This window comes from Diabrotica virgifera, chromosome 9 (genome assembly GCF_917563875.1).
Source record: "Diabrotica virgifera virgifera chromosome 9, PGI_DIABVI_V3a".
NCBI classification, from domain to species: Eukaryota; Metazoa; Arthropoda; class Insecta; order Coleoptera; family Chrysomelidae; genus Diabrotica; species Diabrotica virgifera.
Window position 1 is genome coordinate 17,830,631 of NC_065451.1, and position 11,151 is coordinate 17,841,781.

At 33.7% G+C, this 11,151-nt stretch overlaps 1 protein-coding gene across 2 annotated transcripts in view; it reads left to right on the forward strand.

The window, feature by feature from the left end:
• LOC114328490 (fatty acid synthase) overlaps positions 1–11,151 on the forward strand; it is a 147,638-nt gene that overhangs the window by 107,618 nt on the left and 28,869 nt on the right. For both annotated transcript variants that reach the window (XM_050661743.1, XM_050661742.1), the window contains exon 21: positions 10,111–10,241. In XM_050661743.1, the coding sequence (XP_050517700.1) occupies positions 10,111–10,241 (131 nt within the window). The remainder of the gene's footprint in view (positions 1–10,110; positions 10,242–11,151) is intronic.

Here is an 11,151-nt window from a genome sequence, read left to right on the forward strand (position 1 = left end):
TATATGACTATTGCAATATCCCTGCGGAAAGTACCCCTATCCTTGAAAATAAACTGCAGAAACTACCCCTATTCCTTGGAGAGCATGTTTTTACGATGTTCTCGTTACCTATGCAATCTTTTAAAACAAAACTTGTACAGAATTAAAGACCACTATTTTCTCTACAAATAAGGTCCTATGCATTTTTTTGTATAAGCAACCGTTACGGCACAGTGGCGCCGTAAACCTCAGAAATGCTTTGGCGGGCTCCAGTTTTGGTTTTTTTTTCGTCACCTATTAATTTTATGGATAATTTACTATTTTATGTAAAATAAAAGAACACACTGTCTGCTACACATTATGACCTATGCAAATGTTATTTTCTTTGCACCCTAAAACCACAGTGGTGGCCCAAAATCAATTTTTGATTATTTTCTTTATTAATTCTCCTTTTTTTGGGTTGGTTCCGGGAAATATATGGGGGTGTGTTATACAAATTTGTAAATAACACCAGTGCATGGATAATCGCTGAAAGTTTTTTTACTCTATCATAGGCGGTTCAGATGGTATAAAAAGGGGTTTTTAAAAATGTATCACCCTGTAATTAAAAAATTTGCATTTGCCCTGAAGTGAAACCTATACCAAAAAATCATCCACTCATTTGTGATTAATTACCGTAGGGTTTCATCTTAATTTTCATTACAGTTAGGGTAAAAATAATTTTCATCTTTTTTAAAAATTTGTCAACTTTGGGGCGTCACCACCGCTAAACGGTGGGTGATAGGCATATGCTGTCGGTAAATAAATAGTAGGAAATATAGCCTTCTTCATTGTACTATTAAGTAAATTTTTTGTAAAACTTACAGGAAGGGCTACCTTTCGCAAAAAACACAAATTGCCCCCTTTAAAGGGATGAAAAGGGGGTTCCGGGGCGAAATTTTTTAAGAAAGTATTAGTGTCCTAATAAGCACCCCTTGATATACCAGAAAAAAAAAATAAAACCAGACTTTTGTCCATTTTGCGAGGCCCAACCTCTGTTTCCTACACTATCAGAGTTTTATTCCAGAATCACAAAGAAGTTTTTTGATTTTTCCGAAAGATTTTCCAGCCTTCTATTCTAGATCTTATTTCTAGATCAGGATTTAGGCTGCTATCGATCCAACATCCCAGGTACTTAACTTTATTGACCTGTTCTAAAATGTATTGTCGAAGCGAAGATCGGTGGAATATGCGCATTTTATCAATGAAATTCGATATTTTTAAGATATTCCAGAAGCCGCTATAGATAAAATGTTTTAACGACATATTAATCATTCATAATTACTCAACGGATATTAGTACAGTTAAAATAATTAAGACGATAACCGGACAACATTGATTTAATGAGTAAAATTTAGTTTTTTTTTATTTTAATGACAAAAAAAGCAAGCCCATTAGCAGAACCCAATTAAAAATTATTTTGCACATCATATTTGAAACATTATTTGGTTGAAAAATCTCATTTTTGTTGGCAAAAAAAATATATTAATTTCTTTGGACTAAATTAACGTTGTGCTTATCTTAAAAAGGATATGTTGGTATCAACATTCGCACAGTGTTGCCAAACTGAATTTTGTTATTTTGGGTGTAAATTTTTTCCACGGATCTCCGAGGGTACTATACCTATTTATTTTGCAAGTTTGAGTACACGTTTTGATTTTTTCGGATTGACATCACTTTGGTTTTTTTAATGTTTACTTTCTTACCAAATTGCTCACAGGTCGAGTTGGTCTTGTCGATGAGTTGTTGTAGACCCAAGTGGGGAATCCGCAATCAACAACGTATCAACAGCATATCTGATGCTGTTGATATTTACGCCATTAACTTTGACTCCATCCTTGGAATCCTTTAGTGCCTCTTTAAATAGGAACTCGGAGTAGAGCTTAAACAGCAAGGGCAACAGGACACATCCTTATCTAACCTTCGATCCTAACTCTGGCGTTTTGGTTCCAGCAGAATTTTTGCAGTAATTTGATGTCTTTTCCATCTAAACCGACTTCTTGCAGACGTTCTAATACTGATCGTGTCTTACTTTAGGAGTTGTTATAAATAATTTTAAAACTTTTTTATTTATGATGATTATTAAGAACATGGATTTAGGATGTTAACAGAAAGGGGTTTTAATAAGGAAAGTTTCAGATTTAAATAACTATTACTTTGGGCTAATTAGCAGAATACAAGGAAAAGTTATTTACCAGCAATTTTATTGCTGAAATAGAATCCTATAATTGTATATGTTACAGTTCAAGTTGATTCTCAGTTAGAGTTGACTCCAACTAGTTGGAGTCAACTCCAACTGAAACGAGCAGTAAAAGTTGATTTTAAAAATTTAAATCAACTTTTACTAGTTGGAGTTGACTCTTCCTGGATCGATTCAGTAAATGTTGATTAAACGAGAATCTCAAGTGCATTTTTGATGAGTGTGCGTTTCTTTGTTTTGACCGTTTCAACTACTTATTAGTCCAGGCTGTAACGTCGTCCCCGTTGGGTAAATTATTCTGATTCGATTTTTTGCACAAACTTACTCAAAGAAATACATCAGTATAACAATCCTTATAACAAATACACAGGGTGTCACGCGGTACCGCGGTCGAAAAATTGTTTAACCAATTTTTGTTAACCAAATTCACAAAAATAATTTTTATCTACTCTATCTCATATTATGTAAAGCAGCGGTTCTCAATCTGTGGTACATATCATTATTTGCGGTGGTACACAAAACACACAAAAACTTAAAATAGTAGTACATAGTAAGTCTTGATTATACAATCTAAAAATATAGAAATATAATAAAAGAAACTTTAGATGGTACATGACTCAAAAAGATTGAGAGCCGCTGATGTAAAGGTTTTATTGTGTGAAAATTGTAAATATAGATAGCAGTACATGAAGGGTTTAAAGTGTGTCTGAAGTAACAATGTATTTTAAATGGGTTTTACTTTTTCGCACTGTTTTTTAGCACACTTTCATATAATTAAACATCCTTAACTTTCGCCTTCGGGAGGAAATCAGACACGCCCTTGCAACGGCAACTGAAATGCTCACAAAACAGCGACCACGGAAGCAAAGATGGATGCCAGAGGAAATATTGGATTTAATGGATGAAAGAAGAAAATGCAAACAGCACAAAGCAATGTACAAAGCATTAAATAGAACCATTAAACAAAAAATAAAAATTGCAAAAGAAAAATGGATAACAGAACAATGTGAAGAAATCGAAAACTTATATAAAAAACATGATGACTTCCATCTGTATAAGAAACTCAAGGAATTCACAGGCATGACATACTCACAAGGACCAAATAATCTAATCAACGCAGAAGGCAAACTGATTTCAAGCCCTGAAGAACAAATAAACATGTGGGAAGACTATATAAAGGAACTCTTCTATGACATCAGAGAACCTCCTACATTAAATACCGAAAACGACGAAGGTCTTCCAATACTGAAGTCCGAACTGGAATATGCTCTACGTCAACTAAAAAACAACAACTCTGTAGGAAAAGATGAAATACCACCTGAGCTATTGAAGTTAATCAACGAGGAAAACTTAGATCTTCTTCTTGGACTATTTAATAATGTTTACAATACAGGGACTATCCCTAAAATATGGCTTGAATCAGTCTTCATACCACTGCCTAAAAAGAAGAACGCCAAATTGTGCCAGGACTTCCGCCTTATAAGTCTATTAAATAACATTCTGAAGCTTTTCTTGCGTATCATACAGAACAGAATATATTATAAGAAATGTGATGAGGTCACCGGTCAAGAACAATTTGGCTTCAGGATAGGTATGGGGACACGAGAAGCAATATTCTGTCTTGGCACAAAGATACAAAGATCAGCAAGCAGACCTTTTTATCTGTTTCATAGATTTTGAGAAAGTGTTCGATAGGGTGAAGCACAAGACCTTGATAGAAATATTGAACGACATCGGAGTCGGCAAAAGAGATTCATTTATTGGAATCAGACAGCAATCATAAAGACCAATGGTAATACGTCAAGGCCAATTGAAATACAACGAGGTGTTAGACAGGGTAGTGTGCTATCACCCATAATTTTAACGTCTACTCTGAGGTAATATTTGCGAACTCTTTATCGCACTCTTCAGAAGGAATCAGGATAAACGGTCAGAGAGTAAATAACATCCGCTATGCAGACGACACAGTATTAATGACTGATTCGGACCATAGTCTGCAGATACTGTTGGATAGGGATACTGAGAGTTGAGAAACTCTCAATAACTACTGAGAACGGGTTACTAATCGCGGCAGATAAAGTAACATTCTTCTTTCAATACAACAAAGAGTTACTTTACTGCCGAAAATGAGGGCAAATGAGTACAATAATGAATGATTTTAGTGACGTTTGGCGATAAACAACGATTTTAAACAAATTCGCAAAAATAATTTTTTCACTTCGTACAAATTTTTTTTTAGATCCTTTGGGCCTTTTTTCTCTAAAATTGACTGTTGTCGAGTTATTAGCGACTTAAAATTTGAAAAACGCCAAAATAACCATTTTCAAGGTTTAATAACTCGGTTAAAGATAATTATTGTGTAAGTCGAGCGAGCGGCCGTGGAGTAACGGCATAATCGCTGGCCTCATACGCCAGTGCACGTGGGTTCGAGCCCTGCCAAAGACAAACCATTTTCATTTCCAATAATGACAGGAGTTGTCTCACCGTGCCTCGGAGAGCACGTTAAGCCGTCGGTCCCCCTGGGCTAGTGTACATCGACACTAGTTACTTGAAGCAGGGTTAAAGATGTAATTGGCGCCGGAACTGTCCGAAAGGCAAAAATGCCATACGATGTTATAATATATTATGAAAGTCAGAAACTAAAAAAAATCAAAGATAAAAGCTACCTCTATAAGATCCTGAAGAAATTTTTGTCATTTCATTAATAAGATATTATTTTTAATTATCAACAATGAGCGCTAAGCATGTATTGAGGCGGCTGTCAATGTGAGTGCGAGTGAGATTCACCATTGGACGGCGGAATGGTGCATCTCTTTAGCACTCACCATTGACGGCCGCCTAATACGCACTTAGCGCTCATTGTTAATAATTAAAGATAACAGCTTAGTAATAAAATAGTGACAAAAATTTCTGCTGGATCTTGTAGAGGGGGCTATAAACTTTGGTTTGGTCACTTTTTGACTTTCATAATAATGGATTTTAACCGAGTTATTAAGCCTTGAAAATGGCTATTTTCGCATTTTTCAAATTTTAAATCGCGTATAACTCGACAACAATCAATTTTAGAGAAAAATCACAAAATTCCTTTTTTTGCTCAGAATAACCCAAATGATCTAAAAAAAATTATTCGAAGTGAAAAAATTATTTTTGTTAATTTGTCTAAAAAAATTGTTTAAACAATTTATCGATCAAGGTACTGCCTGACACCCAGTAGATTTGTTATAAGGACCTATTTTTGAGTAAGTTTGTGCAAAAAATTCGAATCGGAGTAATTTACCTAACGGGGGCGACGATACAGCCTAGACTAATTTGAACATATTCAGTAACATTTAATTTCTAGAATCGGCTGTTTGTGTGAATCAGAATCAACATTTACTAAATGGCATTGGGAAGAGTATACTTTTCCTAGTTGGAGTCTACTTTTACTAGTAAATGTTGAATATAAATCTTCATTTTATATTTATAATCAACTTTTACTGAAACCAGCCGTTAGAGTCGACTCCAACTAGTTGGAGTCAACTCCAACTGGATAATCAACTTGAACTGTAACATATATATTAATAATATAGGTATGCAAAGTCCGCAGATAGTGTGCTACTTTTTTTATAAACAAAATGGCGCCCGAAAATCGTGTTTTTTTCAATTTTTGCTTTACAACTCCAAAGGTTTTAACTGTACACCAAAAACACTCAAATAAAAATTTACCGCAATTAAATTCTGCATAGACATGGATTCTCCCGATTTACTTCGACGAAAATTTTCCCCGGAAAATGCGGATTTTTCCAACAAAATCTTTAATTTTCAACTAAAACTGTAGATAAGTAATTGTTTATCAATAATTAAGTAACTTGGCAATATAAAAGCTCCTTTCGTATAAATTATAATTCCAGAATAGTATGATATAATTGATCCAAATAATGGCATAACCCAGACATCCAAAGTGAAAGTTATCCTTCAACACCAAATTGTTCTATATGGTCCACATAATATTCAGAAAAAAGTCACACCATTTTTAGCGTCGGGTTTGGGGGGAGAGGGGGGAGAAATCGGTAAATTCGTAGTTTTTTAGGTTTTTCGTCAATATTTCTAAAACTATGCGGTTTAGCATGAACAACCTTCTATACAAAAATGATCTACATTAAATTTTCAATAAAAAAGGTCCTATGCATAGTCCTTCTAAAATGAACGGTTCCAAAGTTACGGAGGTAATATAGGGTAGGTACTATACAAAAAAGGCCTAACCCAGACATCTAAAGTAAAAGTTTTCCTCCAACACCAAATTGTTCCATATGGTCCACATATTGTTCAGTAAAAAGTTACACCATTTTGAGCGTCCGGTTTGGGGGGGGGGGAGATGGGGGAGAAGTCGGTAAATTAGTAGTTTTTTTACGTTTTTCGTCAATATTTCTAAAACTATGCTTTAGCGTAAACAATGGTCCATACAAAAATGTTCATGTATTTGTGCATCGCCCTCTGAATCGAAATGAAACACTTAGATTTTAAAATAAAATAAAAATGTATACCATTTTAATTCAGTTGCAATGCGAAGGCAAAACTGTTTTATTTTTCACTTAGAACAGAGAGCGCAAACCAGCACTCTAAATCGACGATTTTCGACTCTAATTGGAGTCATCATCAGAGAGGCGCATGTTTGCTGCTCTCTGTCCCAAGTGACGAAACTGCGAGAGCTTATCCCAGCATTGCAACTGACGTTTATGGAGTAGGTGTCTAGCGACATCTGGCAACTGAAAGTCAAAGTTTTCAACCTAATAGAAATATTAAAAATATTGAAAAATATTAAAAATATTCCTAAAAGATATTTAATTGAAAACTTATTGGACTATTTTCCTGGTAACACCTTTATAAAAGAATACGTTTTCGTAATGGAGTAGTTACTCTGAGAAGAGGGTTGGTTGTTAGGAATACACTATTTGTCCATACTTTATTTATTGAACACTACTAATTGTTATCAGTAACAAGTTGGTGTGCTTAAAGTAGAACCATCGACGAGTGCATCTGGATTAAGAATGATATTTAATTAACGAATGAATTAGAATGGATCACGCTGCCTTCATGTATAGTCTAGGCGCCAAATAGAGGTCACCGTGTCATTTTCAATTCTGATGGACAAACTCAACGGTTTCTTATGGATTTTGGGCTGCTGATTAAGAATTTAGAGGGGGTATTTCGATCCGAGTGGTCAAAAAATTATTATAAACAATTTAATTGTTTATAAATTGTTTATAAGGCTCTGGCTCATAAACTAAAAGAGATAAAAAAAATGTTCCAAACAAAATTTGTTCCCTAATAAAAAACGAGGAAATAACCGTTTACTAAACTTAAATCAGACAATTAGAACTCAAGATATTGTAAAATTAGTGCACAATGCAAATTGCAAATTGCAAAATAAGTATTTTTCGAAGCTTTACCGATCGTAACTCGGCTTCTACGCAAGCAAATGAGCCTTATAAGGTGTCCTTTTAAAGCTTAATTAAGAGGCTTCCAAACAAAGTTCGCTAAATTATTTGATCTTCATTTGTTTTAAAGGTATACCCGTTTGAAGTTATAATTTTCTTAAAAAAATTGTACATTAATTTGTTTATAAAGGTTTCAAGCACACTTCAGCTATAAACATTTATACTTTAATTAACAATAATGATAAAACAACTCAAAAGGAATAATTTGAGCTTACGAAAATGTTCGTAAGTTTATTTTTGGCTAAGATGTCGATATTTTAATGGCGCGCTATGAGGCGCAAGATTGGCTCACAGTCAAGTAAGTATGTATTCTTCGACGCTTTATCGATCGTAACTCGGCTTCTACGCATGAAAATGAGCCAATATGTGATATCCATATAAAAATGGATCGAGTTCTTTTGCAGCATCATCATTGCATATAAAACGAGCATTTATGATGTGGCGGCATACACGCAATTGACGGGCCTTGATGATGCTGCAAAAGAACTAGATCCACTTTATAGGGATATCATATAGATAATTAGACCCTGAAGCCTCAAAAAGTTTTAGTTTTACTGCCTACAAGAACAGACTTGTACCACCATGTAACTGTTAAAATTTCGCTAAGAACTTATGCAGATGTAAAAAAGCTGATATTCCCTGTATATCTCTATGCAGATTTGCAGATGCATGAAAAAAATGTTTGTAAAAATAGTATTAATAAATAATATCACCTTACTTTTAGTTATACTTCTGAAATATTAGTTTTTAATGTTTTTTTCTCATTTAGTGCAAAAATAGAAGACAATGTAAATAGAATGAAAGGTGATACGAAGTAAAGTATGATGATTTAATTATAAGAATTATATGATAAAATTTTATTAGGATCTTCAAAAATGAAAAATGAAGATAATGTATGTATACATAGAAATTATAATTTGCATCGACAAGTTAGCGCGTAAACCTTTACGCGGTGAGCCGATCTTGCGCCTCATAGCGCGCGCCATTAAAATATCGACATCTTGGCCAAAAATAAACTTATGAACATTTTCGTAACCTCAAATTGTTCCTTTTGAGTTTTTCTATCATTATTGTTCATTAAAGTATAAATGTTTATAGCTCAAATTTGCTTGAAACCCTTATAAACAAATTAATTTACAATATTTTTAAGAAAATTGTAACTTCAAACGGGTATAACTTTAAAACAAATGAAGATCAAGTAATTTAACAAACTTTGTTTGGAAGCCTGTTAATTAAGCTTTAATTAACGACACCTTATAAGACTTATTTACATGCGTAGAAGCCGAGTTACGATCGATAAAGCTTCAAAAAATACTTATTTTGCAATTTGCAATTTGCATTGTGCACTCACTTTACAATATCTTGAGTTCTAATTGTTAGATTTAAGTTTAGTAAACGGTTTTTTCTTCGTTTTTTACTAAGGAACAAATTTTATGTGAAACATTTTTTTTATCTTTTTTAGTTTATGAGCCAGAGTCTTATAAACAATTTATAAACAACTAAATTGTTTATAACAATTTTTTGACCACTCGGATCGAAATCCCCCCTCGAAATTCGTAATCAGCAGCCAAAAATCCATAAGAAACCGCTGAGTTTGTCCATCAGAATTGAATATGACACGGTGACCCCTCTGGTGCCTAGACTAGTATAAGTATATAAACAAACTTGTAACATGTAGTTTGTTTATATTGCCGATTCAGCTTGACCATGACATACGAAAATATGAATTAGTTGACTATGCATTATTGTCGACTGGTGCTTCTAACAAATCTAGGTCACCTACTAAGATGTAAACAAATGTATATGTTTTGGTTTTGTTTCTAGTACATTTAAGAATTAAATGAATATGTCTTGATCTCAATTTTGGATGTTGATAAACCTTTACACCTTCATGGCTTCTAAAAATGGCAAGTCAGATGGATGCTGAAGCGAAGAGGACAAGAGGGAATTAAAAAAATTACAATTCACGGCCCCGTCTGTTCAGCTGGTAAATTCCAACGGAAAATGGACCTAGTTACTCAAAGGAGTAAAACTAATATAAAATAAAATTAAAATGTATACCATTTTTATTCAGTTGCAATGCGAAGGCAAAACTGTCTTATTTTTAACTTATAACAGAGAGCGCAAACCAGCACTCTACATCGACGATTTTCGGCTCTAATTGGAGTCATCATCAGAGAGGCGTAGGATGCTGCTGCTCTCTGCCCCAAGTGACGAAACTCCGAGAGCTTATCCCCGCATGATTTTGACTTAGATTTCACTTAAAAAATATGATCCGAACAGAACTTTAAGAGCAACTTGTATTTATTGACATTTTCCTTAACAAAATAGTCGCAAGTAGCTGCGCATAAGTTATTTCTTATTTTTCTCTATGTTGTGACATTTGAAGTTTCTTACAAAGTAATATACTTGCAGAAGACTTCAGAATCACGAAACCATAGGCAAGATTGTAGTAGAAACAGGCAACACGATGAATACCAACAAAATAAATTTCAAGGATCCCAATCGCTTCATCTGTAACGCAAAGGACTCATACTTAATTTGGGGTAAGTTTTATTAATATCCAAACGTTTTTGTTAATATACTAGAAAAGTCGATTCATCTCAAAAATAGTGAACTAGCACGTCCTTGGACTTTAACCCATTAGCCGACAAGACTGCATATGCAGACACATACAAAGGAACATTACTGTCTGCATATGCAGTCATGTCGACGAATGAGTTAAATAGCATATATCAGATCGTCCTCATCATGCGCAATCAAGCAATTTGGTCAGATATTTATTTACTTCGCATAATCGGGACGCAAGGAGAAAGAACCACATAGTTGGGCCTGCTTTTCTCAATGCTAACTTAACCAATGAAGTGTATATGGAGATGTTATAAAATGTAATTGAACCGGTAATTCTTAAAATTCTGGAAGATAATCCAGACGAATTCGGCAACTTGGAAACAGTGGCTCCCGTGCACTATTATATAATATAATAAATGTTTATTCAGAGAAAAGATACAATACATACAATGGTAATACATTAAAATCATTATAATTCCCTATAAATAAACACAAAAATACCACTTGAAGCAGAATGCTTGTGCAGTGGTTAATTTGGTTCATTTTAATGTAACAAAATATCCTAGTGTAGGTACACAATATCTTTTCACAGGCAATACCATAATATAATATCTATTACTTTTAATAATAAAAGAACAAAAAAAAGCAGAGCATTACATTGCTTTTCGAAATAATTAAATAATTAAAGAAAATAACTCTATTTCAAAATCTGAAAAAAAAAATTAAAAATACAGCATCCCTACGATGTATTTATAAAAAAATAACAGCAACAAATGAGAAAAAAACACAATTTGGTACAACAACTATGAGTCCAATATTTAAACACTTGTTTTATTTTCTAACTTCAATTAAATCATGTATAACTGAAAGAGGGGTATCTATAAC